Source organism: Lytechinus pictus, chromosome 1, assembly GCF_037042905.1.
Source record: "Lytechinus pictus isolate F3 Inbred chromosome 1, Lp3.0, whole genome shotgun sequence".
NCBI classification, from domain to species: domain Eukaryota; kingdom Metazoa; phylum Echinodermata; class Echinoidea; order Temnopleuroida; family Toxopneustidae; genus Lytechinus; species Lytechinus pictus.
The window spans coordinates 37,546,431-37,572,865 of NC_087245.1; the positions used below are offsets into that span (position 1 = coordinate 37,546,431).

Consider the following 26,435-nt stretch of genomic DNA (forward strand, 5'->3'; position numbering starts at 1 on the left):
TTAAGACACAAGAAATATTTCTATTGAAAGATACAATACAAACAAGTGGACCACCTCTGGCAGTCTCACCTTCATTACAAAATTAAATATGATGATAATGGGTTCTTGTAAAGCGCAGATATACGCCACAGCTGGCGCTTGCTAAAAAATAGGAAATATCTCACAAAGTTTAATGTCTTCAAACAGTGCTTAGGATCATCATTCAGTTCAAGTACTGTCCTAGTAATGCTACAATTGAGTTATTCTTGCGATAATGTTGGAGTGTGGAACAGAAAGGTCTTCAGGTAAGGCTCAAAAGTTGATTGGGTCTCTGCTCTCCTGATAAATTGGGGAAGGCTATTCCACAGCTTTGGTCCAGAGATGTAGAAGCAGTGCTGATTTTCTCTCCTCGCAGTACGTCTTTACACAAACACAAAGCAGAGAAATATTTCCTTTCTTCCTGTGTATTATGATCACTCGGCATTTATTCCTACAAACCTCACATTTTCATGAAAAAAAACAAGAGTGAGAATAAAAAATAAGGAAAACATACACGGACATGATTGATACTGCATGATACTGCATTCCCCCATCCCTTAAACTACACAAATTCAAGGGTGTCACATATATTCTTACAACTTGTCTCAATATTATACAACTCATGTGTCCTGTTGCTTTCAGAGTTTACCAACAAAATGGCCACCTTTTCAATTGCAAGATGTTTGTCAAGATTCATTAAAATGAAGATAAAAATCATAGATACATAAAATGATGTTAAGCACATGTGATTGTTTCTCCGAAAGCTATTTATGTATTACACCATCGAAGGCTTAATCTAACAAAGCTATTTAAATTTTGATTACATCATCAATCTACCACACAAATAATATACAATTCGTGAAAACAGGTCCTCGGATTGGACATCTTCATTTCAGACAAGACACTAATGCCATTTTCACAAGCTAACTGAGGATCAAACAGATTGGCTTCATCCTTTGAAAAGATTCAGAAATTAAGGTCTCAAAGTAGACTCGGAGTGGCGGAATTGAAAAGCTGATAATACAATTCATTCAAATCATCTGAAAATAGAATAGGATAAATAATGGGTAAAAGTTTAGAAATTTGAAGAAAATAGCCACCATTGAAAAAACAATTTGTTACTTTATATATTATATCCATGATAAAAATAAAATGCTTTTAAATTCAAAATCGTGAATTATTTAACATAAATGGGTAGAGATGAATGGTCCTTTGAAATTCCAAATCCTTATTCATTTCAGTTTGTTTGTCTGTAAAAGAAAAAACAAGTCACATTTATTTTAAGAGCACAGTAAAGAGCTAATTGCATTTTGTTAACTGGTGGGAGGGCAAGGTTTCCAAAACGGCAGACCAAACTGGTTCATTGTTAAAGCAACAAGAACAAAACCACATTATCCATAAATACTAACGCAATGCAGTAAACATGAAAATAGTGTGATTGAAGCGCCCATGACAAAATCTATCTTAGAGAAAAGTTAAATCATCTAGATAATTTTTATCAAACATTTTCAATTCAGTGCGACAGAATAAATGTTACAAAGTTAATTTGAGAGTAGTGAAAATGCCCAATTCATCGATTTTTTGTCGTCTTGTAGGAAATAGTTTCTATTACACTTTCTGGAATGATAGAAATTATGTTGAGACTTCATAATACATGGCTTTCCATAGCTTCATAAATACTAGAAGAGTTACGACCTTTTAACAGTTCTACCAAATTCTTGGAAGACTGTACATATCATTTGTTACAAATAAAAAATTTATGCTTGTATAATTATAACCGGCTAGGAGATATTATCAATTCACACTCCTAACTAGAACAATACTTCAGGTAGACTATAAATTAGATATCCTAAAAGACAACAAAATATTAATAGTATACAATAGCAAAGCAAGTTTACAGTTCAGATGCATACAAGGCTATCTTTGAGGTTATAACAGCTTTGATAAGAAATTACACAAAATATTATCAAGTTACATCATATTAGGGCACATACTGATAATTCTTGGTCTCTTTCAAAAAGGCTCGTATAAACGTCTCCAGGAAATGTTCTTCCTTGAATATTTCTCCCTGCGCATCGCTGCATGGTATTCAAGCAGCAAACATGAATAACAAAACGGCATCAGTATTCAATGTATTGTTAAACTAATTGAATAAACAATGTTTTAATTGTGTTTTCCATCTCACCTTTCCGTTTTTGTTTTTTTATTTGCTTCCTTAAAGCCACAATAAGAAGGAAATCATACCAAACATTTTCTACCAGTTACCAAGTTGACTTTTACTCTCAAAAGAACATGACACAATGTAAAGAGTTAACAGAAATTATTTCATAGACTACTTGCCCCCTTCCAGAAGCAGGCTTCACTTTTCCATAAAAAATCTCTTGCTCATTAATCACAGTTTTAAAGTAAAAGAAATACAATATGTCTGCCACAGCCATCTCTGCCAATCAAATTCATTGGGCATCTTTCCTGTGAGAACATTTTTCCATATCCAACACTCTCCAAAGTCGTCTGCCTGACTAGACCTTTCATCTTCCGACAGAAAAATGAACCATTGATCTAGCATTCCGTATCCTTTTGATATCCAAATATATATTTCATTTTGTGTGGTTGACATTATAACTATTAACTGATAATTTGAGTCGTCTTAAAAAATATGATTCAACACTCATGTTTGTAACCCCTAAATGTTTTCTTTTCTCATTCCTTGAAAGCTTAACGAGGTAAACTCCATTCATCTAAACATACACCTTCCACATGAAGGCTCAAGAATCGATCCTATTCTCAATCTTTACAATCGTAAAATCAAACCTTTGGAAGTAATCGTTTTGTTCCGAGTTTAAAAATAAGTTTCAATGCATCCATTCAAGAAAATCACTCTCTATCGCCTCCGTTTGGCGATCGACACTCACACATGCATAAGAAATAAAAGGTGGGCAATTCCACTTTTCGTACAGATCCTCTGTACAACTTCCTCACAATCTTTGTCTGGCCGACACTATTGGCTTTCACAAAAAAAAAAAAGAATTACAAGATAGGACATTACTTGTAGGAAGAAAAAATAAAATATAATAAAATTCAAAGAAAGGAGATAGGGGATGTGGGGACTGAAAACTACACCATCGTACCACGATTGAATCGTACGAAGGTCGTATACGCGTACTATTCTCTAAAAACGGATATGACTTGCTATCATTTCTCTGCTACCAGCGCGGGGGCGTCCTCTTCTTCTGCGGCCTCAGCTTGCTTGGCAGCCTGGAAGGGATAAAGGAAAAAAAAATTGTTTTGATGAAGAAGAATAATCAATGTGCAAAAATAGACATACATGCCCATATTCTGATGTCGGGTAAATCCAAATTCTGGTCTGAAGTTTGATTTGACGATGGATAGCCAATAGTGACCTAAATCCCTAACAGTAGAGGTTTTAATGTATCAGCTCATTTGATTCTCAAATCATTTTTACTACCTCTGTCACATTTCCCCTACGGCCGTACGGTAAAGTTGAAAACAGCCGCTTTAACATTCTTGTACAGCTATATATAGGTGGTTTGAATAAAACGGCTGTTTTCAACTCGCCGTACGGCCGCCGTAACTGAGGTATGACTGTCTGTGAATGATTAACAAGATGGTTGTCTTTCCCATTTATGAATTTGGAAAGTGCAAAGTAAACATAAGAATCATATACAATGCAAACAAATTTGTCAACATTCTTGGCTTCACATCATTTTAGCAGAGTGAGACCAAGGCCTAAATTAAACCAGACATCAGAACATGGGCCACAGTGTCACACATTAACAAGGCTGGGCCATTTGTTAGATAGTAGAGCCAAAAATACGAGGGGGGGGGGCTCTCAGCAGTCGACTGCGCTGAATATCAGAACGAGAGATTTTTCCAAAGGCATAACATACAAAACTGCAATTCAAGTGTTTAGGACAATATTGTGGTTTCAATTTATGCATGATTTTGCTTTTGACAAACAGAGGGCAGTATTTCATTAGGCATAAATAAAGGAGTTGACTACTAATGACGGTGGTAAGGCCATTTATAGCGATACGATCAGAGACTAATACTTTCAATATCTAAGACCCCTGTTACATCTGGAAATCGGTGGCCCAGAGCCGGCCAGAGTCCAACTGCAACCTTGATCAGAAATAAGTGGATTAGCTTCACGAACGGACCTGGTCCGTAAATGTGCCCGTTTACATTACGTCATTTTCCCTCCCCTCTCCGGATTATGGACAGACGGGTCGAGCTATATTCGATTGCCGACACTAGAGAGCACTCTCTGGCTCTGAATAATTTGAGCGGTAATTTAAACTGAAATTATTCACTAGCTAGCCTTCAAATCAATCTCCTTGCTCGCATACCACAAAAGACCAAAGACTGGAAATTCGCACGCTATGAAGTAATTTGCGACCACTGGCGAACGAACCGAAACGGGTTCGAGGTAGGTTTACGTTTACATCTGTGAATTGGTGGTTCGGGGCCTCCCCGAGACTACCTCTTGAGGCCGTCTTAGGAAGGTTTGCTAAAAGGTGGCCAGAGGTTGGTTTGGGATGTTTACATCTGATTTCTTCCTACCCGAGGCACCTGATTTTCTAGATGTAACAGAGCTCTGAGGGATTAAATGAAAAAATTTTAGGGAGTAAATTTGCCGAGTCGGGAGGAATGTTAAATGGAGTCCCCAGGTAGAAGGAATCACCACCTTTGTATTTAAGAACTAATCGCACTATTCATATAAGGGGAAACCCTGATGTAGTGGTCCACCTGCACATCCCCATTTATCTGCAAGAATCTTCAGCAGAGGAGGCAGATTCGGAAGAGGAAATCAACAGCTGTGTTCTATGTCTTACCTTCTTTTTCTTCTTCTTTTGAGCCTTTCGACTGACCGATGTATTAAGCAACTCCTGAAAATGAAAATATACATATAATAAAATATTGCATCATTACTTAACAACCCATTACTCTGAGTCAATTTACACTTCAATAATTATACAATTCGTCTAGAGTTAAACAGTGCTTCACCACTGGCAAAAATCTGGAAAGATACCCTAGCACATTTTAGCAAGGTTTCAGCCCAGCAAGTGGAGCCGCTTGGGCAGTCTTTTCTCCATTACCCTGACTCAATATAGCAGCAGTGCTGAATATGAAAACTAAAAATTCATTATTTGTCACCCACACACACAAAAAACATTCATTTGATGACAACATATCAAATGAACAGATAAAGAAACTTTTTTTTTTACTTAGACATGTTTAAGTTCTTTTTTTTCCCTTTCATCATGTAAGGCTATGTCAAAACAGAGACATGAGTGAAAATATTACTTCCCGATTTCACATGAATGCCACTGTGCAATTTACTATGCATGCTTTCCATTTGCGCATGCCCGGCGACATATTTGAATTTCGTAACGTAGTCTGATATTCGTAACAGTTATGGATGTTTCATTATGGTTGGAAGTTCTGTTCAACATATTTAAATGCCAGTTGTAGAAATATCTCAATCCAATAAATTATCCACTAGAGTGTTTACATGTATGAATAAAGATATGTATGAATAAAGATATGTGCCAAATGTCTCTGGAAAAAAATGTGTAATTGCTTAAAAATGAGCAAAATCAGTACAGAATTCTATGAAATGACAGGTCTTTTCCCAAGCAATATCAATACACTGTCAAACGTATGATTTTTCTGGTCAGTGATCATCAGAGTTATCTGTTTTCGGTTAAGATCTCATGATTTCACAAATACAAGTTTATGTTATGATCTATGATAATATGGTACCAATTAACCTTGATTCTATAGACTTTCTCATGAAATAATTGTTCGCTGCAGATACATTCTTTTACCTTTAAATTGAATTCTTACCTTGAGTTCCTTGTCTTCAATGGTCTTGTCTGACGGGTAGAGAGATAGATCAACTGGTATACCTGTAATCTTCAACGGTCCATTGGGCATCAACAGAACCGTAAACTTGAACTGTGCGACAAACTCACCTAAGAGAACACAACCAAAAACAAAACAAGCTTGTACTAACACATCAATGTTACGTACACTGTAATTATGAATATTTTCATATCCTTTGGCCTGTAATGCATTCTTTCAACAAACACATCTCTGAAAACAAAAATACTAAATATGGATTTTACATTTCATGAGATTTGGGGAACTGGAGGCATGTCATTGACTTTACTGCAATGGGACAATTCCATAAAATGATCAACCTTTTGTATGTCCGAACCCCATTTTTCTCAAGTTTTACTTCACTTCATAAACTGACAAAGTCATGGTCATTTGACAACATTACAGACTGTCAAAAGAACAAGAAATCAGAGACAGAAAATTTTGTGAAGGCCGCACATATAGGGGGTCGGACGTACATATTTTATGGAATTGCCCAATGGTACTTCAGATACATCTATCCTGGACCTAGTCTTCCAAAATGTGATTGATCCAATCCAATCAATTACAATTATGGAAGCCAGGGACACCAAAATCAAGGATGCATATGGCCATTCAAAATGTTATATAAATATGATCTTAGGTCAAACAAGCTACAAAGTCTTCATAATTCAGTGTGCTCCTCTATTTCAAAATTAATGATGTTGTATACATTTCCTATAGATGGATTTCATCAGACCAAAATGATCAGATCAATTGCAACACTATGCAAGATGGGGCTCATAGATATCTTCCCTTGGTGATGCTCCTTAAAGGTATTGTTTATCTTTGTGAGCAGCCGATTAAAAAAATTCTCAAACCAAGATGAAACATGTGTACAAGTGCATGTATTAGAACTAATAAACCCTGAAAACAACCATTATTGAGAATGAAAAGCTAAAACTACAAGGCAAACCCCGATTTTGTAAGTAGGCATCTTATAGACGCCTAAATAGTACACATAAGTGTATGGGATGAGATTAAGATGGTGTTTTCGGTCACTTCATATTTCAATTTTTGAAGCACTAAATAATTATTTTCGAACGCAATTTTTTCTGGGCTTCATTTTTGTAACATATCACAGACACAGGTGACAAGTGTGACCTTCTAGCTCAGATTTTTAAAAGTCAAACCAATGTTAACCAAACACTTTAAAACTTGTTCGATAAACAAGACTATAAATGGAGTACGTTGCTATGGACACATGTTGAGAAAGAATGTTGATCATGTTTTGAGAAGGGGGCTTGAGTTGGAGGTGGCTGGTCAGAGCGGAAGGGGTGACCGATGAAGACATGGAAGAAACAAGGAGAAACATGGAGGAGAGTAAGAGCGTTGGGTTGAGGGACAAGGATGCACTGAATAGAGTAAAAATGAAGGGACGGAATAAGGATGATCTCTGCGAGCACTAGGTGAATCCAGGCACCACATAGTCGGAATAAACTGGTTTTAAACCGCTGCTGCTGCTGCTACTACTACTACTACTACTACTGCTGCTGCTGCTGCTGCTACTGCTGCTACTGCTACTACTGCTACTACTGCTACTACTGCTACTACTGCTACTACTGCTACTACTGCTACTACTGCTACTACTGCTACTACTGCTACTACTGCTACTACTGCTACTACTGCTACTACTGCTACTACTGCTACTACTGCTACTACTGCTACTACTGCTACTACTGCTACTACTGCTACTACTGCTACTACTGCTACTACTGCTACTACTGCTACTACTACTACTACTACTACTACTACTACTGCTACTACTACTACTACTACTACTACTACTACAACTACTAATAATAATACTTACCATCTTTTTCATATAACACTGGATAAGGTTCAACTAAATTATGGTTCATACATTCAACAATTCCCATACGAGCCTTGCCTTCATCTTCAAATGCCCTGAAATCAAATTAAAGAGAGGAAATAAATTTATCATAGAGAAAAAAAATGTGCATTTGACAGAATGAGAAGTATACTGCATGAACAATACCTCTTTTAGACAAACATGGAGGTCAACAACACGAGCAACATAGATAATATTTTCAGGTAGACCAATGGTTTTCTTGATACATGCGAAAAATTTGTAGAGAAATCATTTGTGATTTGCGATTTCAAACATGAAGTTATATACTTGTTTTCAGACCATTTAAACAGCAATTCTTCTTGATTCCTCAACATACACACCGGAATATATTTAAAAATTTCATGTATTTCTATTGAAAAGAACTGTCGGGATCACTAGCATACCTACGGGGAGAGGGGGCAGAGGAGGCAGTCCGCCCCCCCCCCTGACGAGCCACAACCCATGCAAAGGACGTATCCCTGCCCCCCCTGATGAGCTTGAAGCTCTTGCTTGTCAAATTTTTTTCTGGTACGAAATCCTTCATTTGTGATTGAAGACCTTTTTTTTTTTTTTTTGCTTGTCAAATTTTTATTTTTTGTACAAAATCCTTCATTTGTGATTGAAGACCTTTTTTTTTTTTTTTGCTTGTCAAATTTTTTTTTGGGTACAAAATCCTTCATTTGTGATTGAAGACCTTTTTTTTTTTTGCTTGTCAAATTTTTTGGCGGACGGTTTTGCCCCCCCTGTGAAAAATCCTAGGTACGTCACTGGTCGGGATGATTGAAAATGACGATGGTGATAATGGTCATGATGAATATAACGTTGATGAAGATGACAATGATAATGGTGGTGATGATGATGATGATGATGATAATGATGAAGAAGATGAAGATGATAATGGTAATGATGATGAGGTTGAACTCTGAAAATAATGATTAAGATGATGATGGAGATGAAGATGATGAAGATGATGTTGATGACGATGATGATGAAAGCGATGATGATGATGATGAAGACAGCGATGAAGATGATGATGATGGTGATGATAGATGAGTTTGACAATGAAAATAATGATTAAGATGATTATGATATGATATGATGATGATGATGGGGATGATGGAGATGAAGATGTTGATGATGTTGATGAAGATGATGATGATGAAAGCTCAACCTACCTGAGTGAGAAAGGCATAGTGGTGAATCGTTTGGTCAGCTCGCTGAAGAATGTCCTTGAGGTCCGCATTTTGAGCTGGTAAGTTTCTTCCGTCCTTTTGTAAACCGTTACCCTATCCTCTCGTTCTTTGGCCTTGCCTTCCCCTGTGCTGACAAGAACGTCTATAGCATACACCTCATGAACCTCAATCTTACACTGGTTATGCTCTCGCCTAAAAAGAAATAAAATATATTTTCATCGTCGAGACGTGGAGTATGATAGGGCCTAGGGGTGTTTCACAAAGATTTTAAATGTGACATAGAGCCACGTTTTAATTTAAGTTGGATGCGGTATATAACACATTTTTGAATGATCATTATCTACAGTCTGTCTAACAAATCAAATCGATTTATTTGCAGGACGTAAACATCATAACACCCGATGACACAAACATAATTGTCAAAAGTCGAAGAAGCATCTGCGTTTACAAAAAAAGCTAAGTCTCATGACAAGATCAAGATAGAGACCAATATCCTCAGTCAGAGACTGAAACAAGAGACTTGTGTGCAGAATCAGCACTGACCGAGACAAGAAACAGATGAGCCTTGAAGACACACACCATGCCTAACATTGACAAACTGAAGTCAAGCAAAAAGATCAAATTGTCAAAATTGAGCTCTTTTACCTCAAGGACAAAAAGCCCTCTGTTGTTACAAATAATACATGATACCATGGTCTTCTTTGCGGGAGACATCACAGATATCAGCAAATTTGGACAGTAAGTGAGGTGCAACATGCTAATTCTGCTTCCAATTTCATCGATGGTTTGGAAATCGATGTTATTACAACAGATTATAAATTCACCTTGTTGGGAATGTGAAAATTGATGACTTTTTACGTGATTTTATTTTTTAAGTTCAATAGGAATACCGGTTTCTGGCCGGTAAGAAGCAATCCGAATCCGGACAGAAAAAATATCTCACATGACTTGGCCATCCTGAGCTAGATGGAAGATAGTGGGTACAAATCATTGTCAAGATATCTCACTGACCTTTTTAATTTTACTAGGATATAATTACATGAATTGCTTGACCCCTTCCGCCTCCTTCAAATTCTCCTCCTCCATCCTTTTCTCATCCTCCCCCTCCTCTTTCTTTTCTTTCTCCTCCTCCTCTTCCTTCTTCTCCTCCTTCTCCTGTTCTTCCTCCTCCCCCTCTTCATCTTCTTAAGTTCTGCAGTCTTTAGTTATTGTGAGAATACAATATTTTCACATTTATGATGCCTGTGACCTCTGACCTTTGATGACCTTGCAACCGCCCTTAAATCTTATCACATTATTGTCCATTTAATAGGCCGAGATTAAGAATATTTACAATTACATATGTGGGGAGGGGGGTATGTTTTACTTTTATTTCATTCTTACAACTTTCTTTCAAGACAAATATTGCCAATTGCTGATAAAATACACATCAAATCAAAGTTTATAACAGAGAATTTTCAAGTCACTCTGATCCTACAAAAAATTCATCCCCGACATAATTTTTGGCCCACACAGCATGGTGCCCATGGTTTTATACCACAACACTCAAACTGTGAATACTCAAAGTAACACCAGGAACCAATTTTCAAGTTGGTCAATACACATTCCATCTACCATTCACATGGTCTAACCCCTCTGAGTGAATATGATTAGATAAACTGTTTATGAAATGAACTGCATTCCAGTGCAAAGACATAGACGGAATGGAAATTGGACCATCTGGGCATTGGACTAAATGACAGTTGACCAAAGTCAGTATTAGACCAACTTGCACATAGAAAATACCACCACATAGGCTATGATTATATAAACTGTTTATGAACCTAAATAGAAAATGATAGACCAAAGTGGGCGTAGCCATGATGGTGATAGGTGATCTGAGATTTAGACCATCTGCCATTAGACCAAGTGAGTACTTGTTACAACACCAACTTTAACTATAATGTGAGTCAACCAATTTTTCTTAAGACATACAAAATAATACGGGCCTCAAGTGAGAATTAACAAATCTAAGCTATATTTAACAGAATGATGAAACCAAAGCGCAGTTAAGAATGAGGATTAATCCGTAGAACTACAAGTGTAGTATTCTGCAGTTGACTGTACCATGGTCTGCGAATCCCTCAGGACTATCTTGATGATAAAGCCCTGCGCACAATAAACGATCCGGCTGCGCTGCAATTTTTAACAATTCGCACTTTTAATCTAATTTGAAAGTACAAGGAAGTAAAATCTATTTGAAGTTCGGCATAATGCCACAAATACTAAAATCAGAATTCTGCTTAGTGCAAGCCTTGTCATCGGAGTAAATTGCAAATCGGTTTCAAGTAGCAGAAGACATTACGATTTGGAACTGAATTTGCTTTTATTCCTACAGGAACTTTAATTGTCAGATTTTATAGGTTGAAATATCTATATCAAATGCTACAATAATTTCTTTGAAAATAAGATCGCAACAGATCGCGTAGTGTGCCCTGGGCTTAAGACTTCTCAATAGTGAACGCAATTTGCCTGCATGTATTATGAAAAGCAGTCAGACCGCAAGTCCCTATGCTAATGAGCAAATGGGCCACATTCATCAAAATCCTCTCGTGGCTGAATCCTTCTCCCTGCAAAATCTCATGAATCGTGAGATTTTCTTTCTTTAAGAATTTACCTACTTTATCCTCTAGTCAAATTAAATATATTTGCACAATTGGACAGAGTAAATGTATCTCTTTCATATTGTTCATTTATTTTGTATGAAATATTTTGATAAATAAGTTAATTTCAGGCCTGAAAATGTGCATCACAACTAAATTTTCATCCTCTGTTTTCTTTTGCAAATTGTGCAAATCTTTTTATTTTGAGCCTCAAAGATATTTATATCACCACAAATGTGAATTTCTGTACTTTCTCACAATGTTACTCTTAATATGCGGCACCTTTTAATCAGGTCAAGATCACACTTTCCCCACCAAGGTACAAGACGAGATTTCAAGAATATTGGAGTAGCATGAAATCTAGAGTTCTGATTGGCTGAATAAGGCTTCAAAACGACAAGCGTGGGTAATGTGATGAGATTACCACATGGGGATCGTAACCTTGCCGTGAACCCAGCACTGCAACCGTTGAGTGTGTGGTCTTTTTGGCCAATCGGAGTGCAGTATTTTTGTTTTCAAGCTGCTTTATGTACTTGGCCCATGAAAAGTGTGATCTTGACCAGATCAAACCAATTCTTGTTTTGAAACTTGATTTGATTTTGATTTGATTTGATTTGATTTATTTATTTCCGTTTCACAATTGTACATAATATGATAAACATAACATAACAAACTTATACCATTTCAAAGCATAGATATTCAGCTTTATCAAGATTTAAAAATCATTTGGGCTCAAACAAAAATAGTGTAAAAAGTCAGGTGAAAATAATTATTTGGTAGTATATTTTAGATCAAAAGTTTCACCTCCATTACAATATCTTTAAATAAATTCAAACACATGACCTGAAAGAATGATTCTTCTTCTTTAAAATGATACCCAAATCATGAAATTTGATGTATATTTAGAGCAGCAATGACCGAATTAAAAGAGGTGTTTTGGTCCTCATCAAGCTCATTAAATATGCAAAACCTCTCTCGTCATGAATATCACTTGGATAAAAGAAGCCACTTCGGGGGACCTGCCTACTAACTGAAAGCATGAATTACAAACCATAACTTACATTTGTTCTTCTGTTGGGTTCTGGATAATACTCTTTTCACCGTTGATGACGTTCCTCTTGAGCTGATGTGATAACATTCCCGAGACTGGTTTACAATCAAACGCCTCGGCTGCCTTCTGGATTACTTCCGTTACTTCATTGTTCTGAAGACAGAAAAAAAATAATTCATTAATCCTATATAGCAACCCCACGAGTATGACCCCAATCTAATCTACTTTACTGAACTGGTTTCCCTTAAACCACTTTGCAAAACCAATTTAGAAGATCGCTTCATTTTGCATTTTTATCACCACCTCCTAAACTGCTTTCCAGAACCATTCCATGAAAAGTAGTCTTGTTGCTATGGGAACGCTCTCAGAGGTGTTGCATGTTTCGCGTGAACTTTAAAACCTTTGACAATTTAAAACATAGTCATCTGTATTCTACACACCATGAGTACTGAGTAGGACATCCACCATACACACTATACTACTCCTCAGCAAGATCGCTTCAGGCTTCCCATTACACGTTTAATAGGTTCCCGCTACTTATTTTACATAGTAGATGAGAGCGGGATCTATGCTTGTCTTACACCTTACATGTAAGTAAGCTTGTAATCGATTTTGCAATCGGCAACCGATTCCATTCGATTTCACCACAATCGGCGATCACTTGCCGATCTTCGATCATGCCCCTTGAAGGAAAAAAAATCGAAAATAAAAAATCGGCGTAGATCTAGTAACAGTGCGTGATCGTTCAAAACATATTTCAAGATTGTTTTTGAGGTGCTAGCTATTTAGAGGTCGCATTATTCAGGGAGAAAGACGCGGTATTATCTATTCCGATCTTCTCTTCCAACTCATGGTGATACTGATAGCGGATGCCGCCGTGAAATTTTTAAAGGTCGTATTACTGACGGAGATCACTGCGCTACTCTCTCACATCGTTTATGATGATATACATCTTTTCAACCTCGTGGTGATAGCGGACCCCGCCGTGAACTTTTAAAGGTCGTATTATCGACGGACATCTCTGCGCTACTCTCTTACATCGTTTATGATGATAGACATCTTCTCTTCAACCTCGTGGTGATAGCGGACCCCGCCATGAATTTTTAAAGATCGTACTATTGACGGAGCTCATTGCGTTACTCTTTTACATCGTTTATGATGATATACATTTTATTTTCAACCTCGTGGTGATAGCGGATGCCGCTGTGAACTTTGAAAGGTTGTATTACAGACGGAGCTCACTGCGCTACTCTCTTACCCCCTTTATGATGATAGACATCTTCTCTTCAACCTCGTGGTGATAGCGGACCCCGCCGTGAACTTTTAAAGCTCATGCTACTGACGGAGCTCATTGCGTTACTCTCTTACATCGTTCATGATGATATAAATCTTCTCTTCAACCTCGTGGTGATAGCGGATGCCGCCGTGAACTTTGAAAGGTCGTATTACCGACGGAGCTCACTGCGCTACTCTCTTACATTGTTCATGATGATATACATTTTATTTTCAACCTCGTGGTGATAGCGGATGCCGCCGTGAACTTTGAAAGATCGTATTACCGACGGAGCTCACTGCGCTACTCTCTTACCCCCTTTATGATGATAGACATTTTCTCTTCAACCTCGTGATGATAGCGGATGCCGCCGTGAACTTTGAAAGGTCGTATTACCGACGGAGCTCACTGCGCTACTCTCTTACATTGTTCATGATGATATACATTTTATTTTCAACCTCGTGGTGATAGCGGATGCCGCCGTGAACTTTGAAAGGTCGTATTACCGACGGAGCTCACTGCGCTACTCTCTTACATTGTTCATGATGATATACATTTTATTTTCAACCTCGTGGTGATAGCGGATGCCGCCGTGAACTTTGAAAGATCGTACTATTGACGGAGCTCATTGCGTTACTCTCTTACATCGTTCATGATGATATAAATCTTCTCTTCAACCTCGTGGTGATAGCGGACACCGCCATAAACTTTTAAAGATTGTACTAATGACGGAGCTCATTGCGTTACTCTCTTACATCGTTTATGATGATATACATTCTATTTTCAACCTCGTGATGATAGCGGATGCCGCCGTGAACTTTGAATGGTCGTATTACCGACGGAGCTCACTGCGCTACTCTCTTACATTGTTCATGATGATATACATTTTATTTTCAACCTCGTGGTGATAGCGGATGCCGCCGTGAACTTTGAAAGGTCGTATTACCGACGGAGCTCACTGCGCTACTCTCTTACATTGTTCATGATGATATACATTTTATTTTCAACCTCGTGGTGATAGCGGATGCCGCCGTGAACTTTGAAAGGTTGTATTACCGACGGAGCTCACTGCGCTACTCTCTTACATTGTTCATGATGATAGACATCTTCTCTTCAACCTCGTGGTGATAGCGGATGCCGCCGTGAACTTTGAAAGGTCGTATTACCGACGGAGCTCACTGCGCTACTCTCTTACATTGTTCATGATGATATACATTTTATTTTCAACCTCGTGGTGATAGCGGATGCCGCCGTGAACTTTGAAAGGTCGTATTAACGACGGAGCTCACTGCGCTACTCTCTTACCCCCTTTATGATGATAGACATCTTCTCTTTAACCTCGTGGTGATAGCGGATGCTGCCGTGAACTTTGAAAGGTCGTATTACCGATGGAGCTCACTGCGCTACTCTCTTACATTGTTCATGATGATATACATTTTATTTTCAACTTCGTGGTGATAGCGGATGCCGCCGTGAACTTTGAAAGATCGTACTATTGACAGAGCTCATTGCGTTACTCTCTTACATCGTTTATGATGATATACATTTTATTTTCAACCTCGTGGTGATAGCGGATGCCTTCGTGAACTTTGAAAGGTCGTATTAACGACGGAGCTCACTGCGCTACTCTCTTACCCCCTTTATGATGATAGACATCTTCTCTTCAACCTCGTGGTGATAGCCGACCCCGCCATGAACTTTTAAAGATCGTACTAATGACGGAACTCATTGCGTTACTCTCGTACATCGTTTATGATGATATACATTTTATTTTCAACCTCGTGGTGATAGCGGATGCCGCCATGAACTTTTAAAGATCGTGCTACAAACGGAGCTCATTGCGTTACTCTCTTACATCGTTCATGATGATATACATTTTATTTTCAACCTCGTGGTGATAGCGGATGCTGCCGTGAACTTTGAAAGGTCGTATTAACGACGGAGCTCACTGCGCTACTCTTTTACCCCCTTCATGATGATAGACATCTTTCGTGGTGATAGCGAACCCCCCCATGAACTTTTAAAGATCATGCTACTGACGGAGCTCATTGCGTTACTCTCTTACATCGTTTATGATGATATAAATCTTCTCTTCAACCTCGTTGTGATAGCGGACCCCGCCATGAACTTTTAAAGATCGTGCTCCTGACGGAGCTCATTGCGTTACTCCCTTACATCGTTTATGATGATATACATTTTATTTTCAACCTCGTGGTGATAGCGGACCCCGCCGTGATCTTTTTAAGATCGTGCTACTGACAGAGCTCATTGCGTTACTCTCTTACATCGTTTATGATTATTACATCTTCTCAACCTCAATTTATTTGTCTTTGCAACTTCGTCGGGAGATGCTTCTTTTATATTTCTTCTTAGATATCAAAAGTTCAGTTCTCAAGATAGTAAGAAATTGATTTGAAAACGTTAGCTACCCAAAACATTTTAATAACATTTCAAATCATCGTGCGTGCTTGCGTCTTGTACTACATTTTAATTGCACTTGCGACTTTAAGATGATGCGTCGTACGAGATCAAGAGATCATTCCAATAATCCTAAATCGCTAGCACCTAAAAATAGTTATAAAAGATGTCCCGCCGATCGTTCATTAACCTGCGAGTGAATTATGAAAAATAATTTCATTTTATTTTCCTTTGCGCCTTTGCTCGGAAGATGCGTCTTTCGTTTATCTTTCTAATAAAAATCACTCGGTTTATTCTAAAGCAATAGCACCTCAAAACCCCTTTAAAACATGTTCCAAACGATCGCGCATGTTGGCGACTTCCATTCCAATGCATTCGTCTTTGTGACTTTGTCAGGAAGATGCGCGCGACCGCGAACAAAATTTTGATGTATTCCTTTGTTTTTAAACATCGCCGATTCGATTTTCGATTCGATTTCGATTTTAGAAGCTTAACTGCCGATCCGATTTTCGATCTGATTTTTGATCCGATTTACAACATTACATGTAAGACCATTCTGAAATCATTGTCTCTGTTTTAGTTTATACCAAGAGTTCCTTAAAGGTATTGTTTAACTTTGTGAGCAGCCGATTTAAAAAATTCTCAAACCAAGATAAAGCATGTGTACAAGTGCATGAATTAGAACTAATAAACCCTGAAAACAACCATTATTGAGAATGAAAAGCTAAAACTACAAGGCAAACCCCGATTTTGTAAATAGGCGTCTTATAGACGCCTAAATAGTACACACAAGTGTATGGGATGAAATTAAGATGGTGTTTTCGGTCACTTTATATTTCAATTTTTGAAGCACTAAATAATTATTTTCGAACGCAATTTTTTCTGGGCTTCATTTTTGTAACATATCACAGACACAGGTGACAAGTGTGACCTTCTAGCTCAGATTTTTTTAAAGTCAAAGCAATGTTAGCCAATCACTTTAAGCTCTGATATCATCATGGTTTGAGCAGTTCGTAGGTGAAGTCAAAAAAAAGAAAAGAGGGGTGGAATGTACAAAACCCTAAATACCTGTGTGTCGGGCTTGACTTTCCTTAATGCTGCTTCAGCCATTGTATGGGCTGCCCTCAGAAGATCCGCCTTTCGACCTTTGACCTTGTTGTCTGACGTTGCCCCGACAATCATGGTATGTGCAACAACTGCTATGAAGCCATCCACGTGGGCACCAAGATCACTGGGGAGTGAAAGAGAAAAACAAGAAAAATAACATTTTTATCATTGAATCTTCAGCAGATATTTGGCCTGATGTTACCATCATAATATGGTGAAAAGTAGCATATATTGTGGTGTTAATGGTGCAAGAACGCCCTTAGCAAAATACTTTTGGGCGTGGCATCACTGGTGCAAACCACCTTACGCAATGCATTTATGCGCGGTTCTAAGGGTGTTTTTGCACGTATGCAATGTGCGAAAGTGTGGTATTAAGGGCCTTCGTGCACTAACACAATATTTACCTCATTATTCAGTTTAGTTTGTTTATCAATATATCGCAGCCTAAAATGAGTTGCATGACAATTTACAATATTTGTCATCACACGAGCATAGTACTTTCAGTATCAATATCAAAATTTTTTTTAAGAAAATAGATAAAGTATTCATACTTGTGATATTATTCAATGCAAGATTGTACCACAGGTCACCCATCATAGATCAGTTCCAAGAGATCTGATTCTTACCTTGAACTTCCAAGGTTCCCACAGGGAACAGCCCCCCCAAAATAAAATTCAACCCAAAGGACCCATTCTCTAGAATGGAATGGCAAACCTACTAAGGACAAAATTAAGGCCTGTCTTCTGAAGTCAGGTTTACCTCAGACCACGGTCTAAATCTCTGCTAAAATTATGAGCCGCCAAAAATGTCAAAATTTTAATGTTTCTTGTGATCACATTGTTCCTCCATCATGCTACAATGGTGAAGGAAAACTAATTCAATTATTCCAAGAAATTTATCACTGTTCCAAGTAAACAGATAAGATGATAAAAAAAAAAACAATACTGTTAAGCGATTTGTGTCACAATTTGCTATTCATGGTTAAACCACAACTTTATACCGGAGATAAAATTAACCCTTCAGTCTTCAATGCTGTTTGCATACCATATTTTTCAGCTTCAATGTAAAAATATAGCGGACTTGCACGAATGTGGGTAAAAATATATATATATCCTATCCAATAGCCACCACCCCCCTCAAAATCAAATTCCGGTGACGATTTCAGCTTTTGTGTTAAAACTTACATCTTCACCACATCTCCCTCCTTCAGCTCTGCTTTCGATTCACTTCGTATCGGTGAGAAATGACATACACAGTTGTTCACTGATATACAGGTTGGGAATGCAATACCTGGGTGAACAAAATTATTTGAACAAGCTCACATTATACTCAAATGATTTATGTTGAGAAAATTCAATAAGGGGTCATTGGACATTATAATAAACACTAAACTGCTGAGCAACATGTATTGTAGTACTTCTGGGGCCCGTAACACAAAGCTTAGCAATGATCGTAGTCCATTTTTCTACGATTGATTGCATTGACTACAATGTACAATCAATCGTGAAAATCAAGCATACAATCAATCGCAAACCTTTGTGTTCTGGGACCCTGGTAATATAATTTATGTGTAAAAGGAGTTTCAAAGTAGTTGGGAAAATAGCATTAACATTCAGCCCTTGTAATCACAAAGACATGAAAGTAGTTGCAGAAAACTCTGTTTTTATGACAACTGTTTTCAAGACAATGTCTTTAACACCAAGGTACATTGGCACTGTGTCATCCTAGATCTAGATCTGCTACAGTGACACAAACTGAACTTTGTCAAATCATGAAATCTAAAAACTGAACATACAAAAGCACATGTCGGGAAGTGTATTATCATCGCTTGGAAAAAGACCCCAAATTTCGCTTGAGTCCCATGCTTAATTTGCTAATTTCTCAGCAATTACATTTTGTTCAGAATACTTTTTTATTTATGCAAAGAGACAGCTGGGTGGTCACTTTATTGGATTTTGTACAAAATAATTTTGAAATTGTTACCACAAATGGTGTTCTTAACCCTTGTGTTTAATGCAACTTTATACTCTACAAAGGGGACTGTACTCAATGGAAGACGACGACTTTGGGGGTCCTACGTGTATATTATAAATTAAATTGACAGGAAACTACTTTCCTCCACAGGTAAATGCACTGAACACAAATCAAGTGAGCAGGTCACACATGCTTTTTCCTAGATTCTGATTATTTGAAGAGCAATCCAATAAACATTATATTTTTGTAACATTGGAGTGATAGATGATCCTGGAATATACATGTAATTCACATTTCTGACCCTTTACCAAAACTTTAGAAATGCGTTTAACCCATCATTTACCTTTCTTCATTTCTTTGTCCTTCTTGTAGACTTGGCTCGTCTTTTCCTCGAGAATCTTGTCTCCAAGATCACATATCGAGACGATCTCCGCCCCCGCTACACATTTAGCCATCACTTGCTTCAAGACATCTGCAGAAAATAACAGAGGTAAAGATGAAACAATTCACGTATATTGTGATCCTTGCAGCCTAAAATATTGACCCCACCCTCCTAACCCTACATTTTTTTTAAGGGGGATATAGGATTTTTAACCTGCTTATACATGTATGCTCCAGTCCGACCTTTAAACAAAAGGCAACCAGTACTCTGATGTCCATCATGAACATGGCAAGGGGCCCACGGGGGGGGGGGGGGGACTGCCATGGTGAGTGTAGGACAATAGGGCATTCATGACACTGGGGTTCATGCCATTGTCTTAACAACTGGGGGCCGTTTCATAAAGCTGTTCGTAAGTTAAGAGCGACTTAAAGAACGACTGGTGATCCTTTCTCACACGCTGAACCATCGCCAATTCAATATACCACTTACCGCAAGAAGGGATCACCAGTCGTTCTTAAAGTCGCTCATAACTTACGAACAGCTTTATGAAACACCCACCAGGGGCCCCGTTTCATAAAGCTGTTCGCAAGTTACAAATGACTTTACGCAAGACTGGTGACCCTTTCTTGTGCTATATGATACATAGGGACAGTGATTTTCCGCGATCGCGGAAAACGGACGGAATTCACGGAATCGGCCTTTTGAAACGAAAAAGTGGCTTTTCAAACGGAAAATCATGGAAAACATGATTTTTCCAAAATGCACAAAATAGCAACAGAAATCAATCCCAATTCCTCAACAAAATACGAATATCAACTGAAAAAAACACGATCTCACTTTGCAACAACAATCATGACAATCAACACATCGTAACTACACTCGAGCCCCTCCATCACTCGATCGTATCTAAATTAGTTTACACTCACGTCCGCATATAAGGCAGAATACGGCCGTGTGTTGCTGCCCTCTGCGTTCGGTCATAATATAATGATAACGGTGATTCAACAAATCCAAAGTGGCGGATAGGCGAAAGTCGTCGACTGCTCAAAACGATGTCCGAAAAGTCCTCAAATCAGCGATAAAATCCCATTTAACCATAAAATAATGCGAATAATATGAAAGGTGAGAATGTATTCATGTTGATTATGTTTCTCTAAAGAGTTTTTGAGCTTGAATCTCTTCGATTAAAATGGATTTTAAAGCGATGTTAGTACATTGGTAGATGCAAATTTTGACCAGCGCTAGCATTTTGACATCGCTACTCATTGCGTAGGGGAAGGCGGGGTAAGTTGTGACACTTTTTGCATTTTGCATGATAGAATTGATATGACTAATAATATTGTAGAAATAAGTACCTTGCCTTTAAATATGATTATTGGTAAATATTTTCACCTATATTCAACTTTCTACCCCCACACTGAAAGTCGTTGTGACCTTTGAATAAAACGATGTCAAGTGGCACAACTTGCCCCATCTGTGGGGTAAGTTGTGCCACTTTCGAGGGTAAGTTGAGCCACAAAAACTATGTACAAAATGTATGCGGAAAGAACCAGCATGTCAATTTTTTATCTTAAGTCTTTTCACTTGCTAATTCTCTAAAAATACTAACATTCTCTAAAAGTAAAAGAACTGTCATGTGAATTTGCTCTTTTCTGCCTGCATATCGATGGCTTTTTAACGTTTGATTGTGTTTTCATTTACATTACCATAAGAATTACCATGGCTCAACTTGCCCCATGTTTGCTGGCTCAACTTACCCCAGTCCGAACTTAATGCGATAATTTCACATCCACACATTTCTTATGTATCCATCATGTAAAAAATGTGACAAGAATGAAGATCCATACCTGGACTGACAATGTTGTTCATATGCTTTATTATATGTAAAGAAGTGTGTGTGTAAAAAACACTTATCTATTTCACACCCTTTTTTACTTTTTTGGCTGAAATTTGTATTTTTCCCTCTAAAAAAGTACTTTTTGTTTCAAAGTTGAAAACAATGTGGTGGGGTGAAGGGTTATGTAATGGGTCATCAATACATGACACCACCATAATGTCTAACTAATTCATTATTGGCCTGGGGGCGGTGGCTCGACTTGCCCCTATGCTCAACTTACCCTGCCTTCCCCTATTGGTTTTCTATGTAAACGGAATTGTCACTTTTTCATGTACACAAAGTCTATGGGGAAACGGAATTTCCGTTTTCAGACGTGCTGAAACGGAATTTGAGATTTTCTGAAACGGAAAACGCAATTTTTAGAAACGGAAAATCACTGTCCCTAGATACATCCCTATGTAGCTGATTTATGTACATAAGAACATGTTCCAGTTGTTCATAAAGTTGTGAGTAACTTTACGAACAGCTTTATGAAACATCCACCTGGGGGCCGTTTCATAAAGCTGTTTGTAAGTTAAGACCAACTTAAATAACGTCTGGTGATCCTTTCTCACGCTCTAAACCATCACCAATTCAATACCACTTACCGCAAGAAGGGATCACCATTCGTTCTTAAAGTCGCTCATAACTTACGAACAGCTTTGTAAAACACCCACCTGGGTCCCGTAACACAAAGGTTAGCGATTAATCGTATGCTTGATATTTACGATTGATTGTACATTGTAGTCAATGCAATCAATCGTAGAAAAATGTTCTACGATCACTGCTTAGCTTTGTATTACGGGCCCCTGGTTTATTATCTACATGCATGGATGATATTCGTTCCCGATGAGCTAAACACAAATCTTACATTTCAAATCATAGTATTTGGACAGACAATGAATCCATCAAACTCTATTTCACTTCTAATCACTAGTATCACTTGACATAGTCTCCTGTCTCATGAAAAAAAATTTAAACTATAATTATCTTGAAATCTGAATATTAACTATACATGCAATTGGAAGTGGAAAAGTATAAAACAAATAAACTATGCATCTTCAATTCTTCATAAACTTTTATCATAGATCTATTCATCTGCAAACTTGTAACATTGTCATTGACAATTGTTACAGTTCATTTAATTAAGCTCGACAGATCATGGTCAAACTTTTAACTTCACATTGATAATCTGGTTAACTTTGTGTAGCAGGGATTTACTCGGCCACAAGCATTGTCATTGGTCCTCTATTTCCACCTAGCTAAGTGTGCGTGTACAAACTGGTATCCAAAACAATTTGGCCGACTTATTCAAGAAAAGGTTATATTTGAAATAGAAGCTCATTGAAAACAATAGAGGCAGTCACGTATACTCTAACGTTAGGCTAAACAAATGATTATCATCAAATTGGCAAGAATCTTATCTAGATATAGGATATCAAAAAAATGAAACAGAGGTATAACGTTAGATCTAAATCCTTTCTTTAGAAAACTCTAATCTAGCTGACGTTCAATTGCTCATAGTCAAGAAAGTGGAATTAAGGCGTCAGGTCAGAGCCAACCAACATTGTATCATCAACTCGTAGTCGTTGGTCTTAACTCTTATTTACACGAGTTTGAATCTCATATTTAAAGGTCAAGTCCACTCCAGGAAAATGCTGACTCGCATAAATAGAGAAAAATCAAACTAGCATAGTGCTGAAAATTTCATCGAAATTGGAAAATCGGATGTAAAATAAGAAAGTTATGACATTCTAAAGTTGCGCTTATTTTTCACAAAACAGTGATATGCACAACTAGTTGAGTCAGTCGATGTCCATCACTCACTATTTCTTTTGTTTTTTATTGTTTGAATTATACATTATTTCATTTTTTAAAGATTTGACAATAAAGACCAACTTGACTGAACCATATAGTATCAAACAATGCTAATTCCACATGTTCAGGGAGGAATTAATCGTTGTATCACTTGACAATGAGGAGAAAATTAGAAAATTTCATAATTCATATAATAAAATACAAAATAAATAGTAAGTGGATGACGTCATAGTCTCCTCATTTGCATACCAGCCAAGATGTGCATGTAACTGTTTTGTGAAATTAAGCGAAACTTTAAAATGTCATAACTTTCTTATTTTACACCCGATTTTGATGAAATTTTCAGTGTTATGCTTGTTGGATTTTTCTCTTTTTATTCAAATCAACTTTTTGTTGGGGTGGACTTGTCCTTTAATAGTAGAGTCTAGATTGCTATTAATATTTTTCTGTTGTAAAATTTCTTATAGCATTTAACCTATTCAATTCATTGAATTCATTCAAATCAGACCCAACAAGTCGTAATACTAGGCTCTACTACATTATTCAATAAATAGTCGAACATTAAAAGTAAGTGAATTCAGACAGTGAAAATTAACCAACATTGCGACATTGTCTGGCGGATTTGGCGGCTGGGGCCTGGGCATAACGAATTTGACCAACATCTACTCTACTCTAGATCTACGTCACTGGCTGTTCCAGGAGGGTACAGCTGGCCCATGCCCCCACCCCCCCCCCCCCCTTTGAGAGGCACAATTTAAATTTGTAAATGTAAAAAGTGTGCCCCCCCCCCCTTTGGAAAGTGAAGACCTTTTTTTTTAGGGGGGGGACACGTTTACTTGAACATTTTATGCACTGAAAACATTTATGAATGGGTGACGTCTAGTCTTGAGGACTCCATGATGATGTCTTTTTTCAATCTGACATATACTTCTTCATCATTGGAGTCTTGAAGAGGCCTTCATATATGTATAAGAGAACCAGGTAAATAAAGATGGAAATCAATCTTTTGATAAAAGAATCATGTTAAATATTTTTATTTTATTAATTTCTACACCTTCCTACGCCTTATGCGTAGGAAGGTTTTGAAAAATCTTCGGTAAAAATGTTACAAAATGAAGGTTTCTTACCAGATTGATGTCGCGTAGACCCCTCGATCCACATGTAAACAACGCAAATACAATAGCGTCGACCCTTGAACCGCTTATGTATTACGTACTTCCGATAAGCAATGCCGTTTTGAAGAACAATTTAGCCTATAGATAAAAAATATTATTTCACAAATAGGCCCCCTACTAAAATTTATCACGTAATTATAAATAATTAGTATATTGCTAATTATTTATAATCACGTAATAAATTTTAGTATTTGTGAAATATTTTTTATCTATAGTATAAATTGTTCTTCAAAACGGCATTGCTTATCGGTAGTACGTAATACATAAGCGGTTCAAAGGTCGACGCTATTGTATTTGCGTTGTTCACATGTGGATCGAGGGGTCTACGCGACATCAATCTGGTAAGAAACCTTCATTTTGTAACATTTTTACCAAAAATTTTTTTAAAACCTTCCTACGCATTAGGCGTAGAAATTAATAAAATAAAAATATTTTTATGTGATTCTTTTATCAAACTTCAAAGATGGATTTCCTAGGGAAATCCATCTTTATTTACCTGGTTCTCATACATATATAAAGGCCTCTTCAAGACTTCAGTGATGAAGAAGTATATGTCAGATTGAAAAAAGACATCATCATGGACATGGAGTCCTCAGCCTCAGGACTAGGTGACGTCCGTCCATTGGCTTTGCCTTATTTCTTGGTACATAAATTGCAATTGCACACGCTCATGCAGCGCATGCATGCAACACACACACACGATCCGATGCAATTCAACGAGACCCATCTGGTTCATGATCTATCGAAAAATAATTCGATTTCCTCACCAATCATTCACATTTTATTGATGTTAACTTGCTTAACTCACCATTTACCATGTCGCCCACCATTTTATATTTGGTGACGACGATGTCTTCGGCTATGGTAGGCTCTTCTTCTGAATCCGAGTCAGGCATTTTGAAAGATTTTCTTAACCTCCTAAGAAAACACACTGCGAAATACAATATAGCTAGCGTATGTCGCATACACTGCATGCATTGCAAAATGCGTTGAAATGTCTCCACACGTGTTCTTGCTTGCGATACAATAGGACAAGCGCGGGGTTTTAAAAGGATTGCGCGCGAACGTCAGCTATAGAGCCTTCTAATACGAGTAGACCATCCAGTAGTCATCACCAATCTTACATACTCGTAGTAGTTGATGTTCTGATTGATGAAACAATTCACCAATCAAATTTGACGTTGTTTTAAATTAGCCGCCTCATATTAAAAAATACAAGCAAAACATGCAAACTCGAATACATGAATAGGAGCGGCATTGCTCAGAGAGTTAGACCCCTCAGCTCCCGGAAGACCCCTATGTGACCATATATTCACGGGCGTCAGAAGTCCCGGGTATGGGATGGGGTATAATATTCCCCGGCAATTTCCAATTAAGACAGAAGCGGTTATTATTTTTGATCAATGATGCTTAATGCTTCTGTTAATAATGGGTGAATTTATCTTTAAATTATGTCAAAGTGAGCTCCGCTTGGACCACGCCCGATCTTGCAAGAGCTTTATGCGTGTACTTTCCCGGCGCCACAAGTTTACTTGTAGGCCATTTAGGCCCTATATAGGTTACGTATATGTTTTTTTGATTGATTGATTGATTTTATTGATTGATTTTATTTGGCAAGTCACCATAACATACATACAGTAGCATTAAAACAACAGGCTTGCACAGGATGACCCACAAAAGCTCGAAAGCTTATTTCCAGTGGGGTCCTCAATATAC

At 37.7% G+C, this 26,435-nt stretch overlaps 1 protein-coding gene across 1 annotated transcript; it reads right to left on the bottom strand.

Annotated features, from left to right (window-relative positions):
* Window positions 1-427: 427 nt before the first annotated feature.
* Window positions 428-26,257, bottom strand: LOC129262141 (proliferation-associated protein 2G4-like). Its single transcript, XM_064101993.1, has 10 exons — window positions 25,528-26,257; window positions 19,812-19,940; window positions 18,679-18,784; window positions 17,456-17,618; window positions 12,707-12,849; window positions 8,986-9,195; window positions 7,772-7,866; window positions 5,887-6,014; window positions 4,872-4,925; window positions 428-3,273 (listed from the first exon to the last, which is right to left on the bottom strand). The coding sequence occupies exons 1-10, from the start codon at window positions 25,691-25,693 to the stop codon at window positions 3,211-3,213; spliced, it is 1,257 nt and encodes a 418-aa protein (XP_063958063.1). The 5' UTR covers window positions 25,694-26,257; the 3' UTR covers window positions 428-3,210.
* Window positions 26,258-26,435: the final 178 nt, after the last annotated feature.

Bases quoted from the DNA above. Each gene is read 5' to 3' on its own strand.
- LOC129262141 (XM_064101993.1), bottom strand. From the start codon at position 25,693: ATGCAGTGTATGCGACATACGCTAGCTATATTGTATTTCGCAGTGTGT. The intron at 19,941-25,527 runs GTGAGTTAAGCA...TATTTTCTGCAG, and splicing joins GGTGGGCGACATGGTAAATG to ATGTCTTGAAGCAAGTGATG. The intron at 4,926-5,886 runs GTAAGAATTCAA...TTTCATTTTCAG, and splicing joins TTGAAGACAAGGAACTCAAG to GAGTTGCTTAATACATCGGT.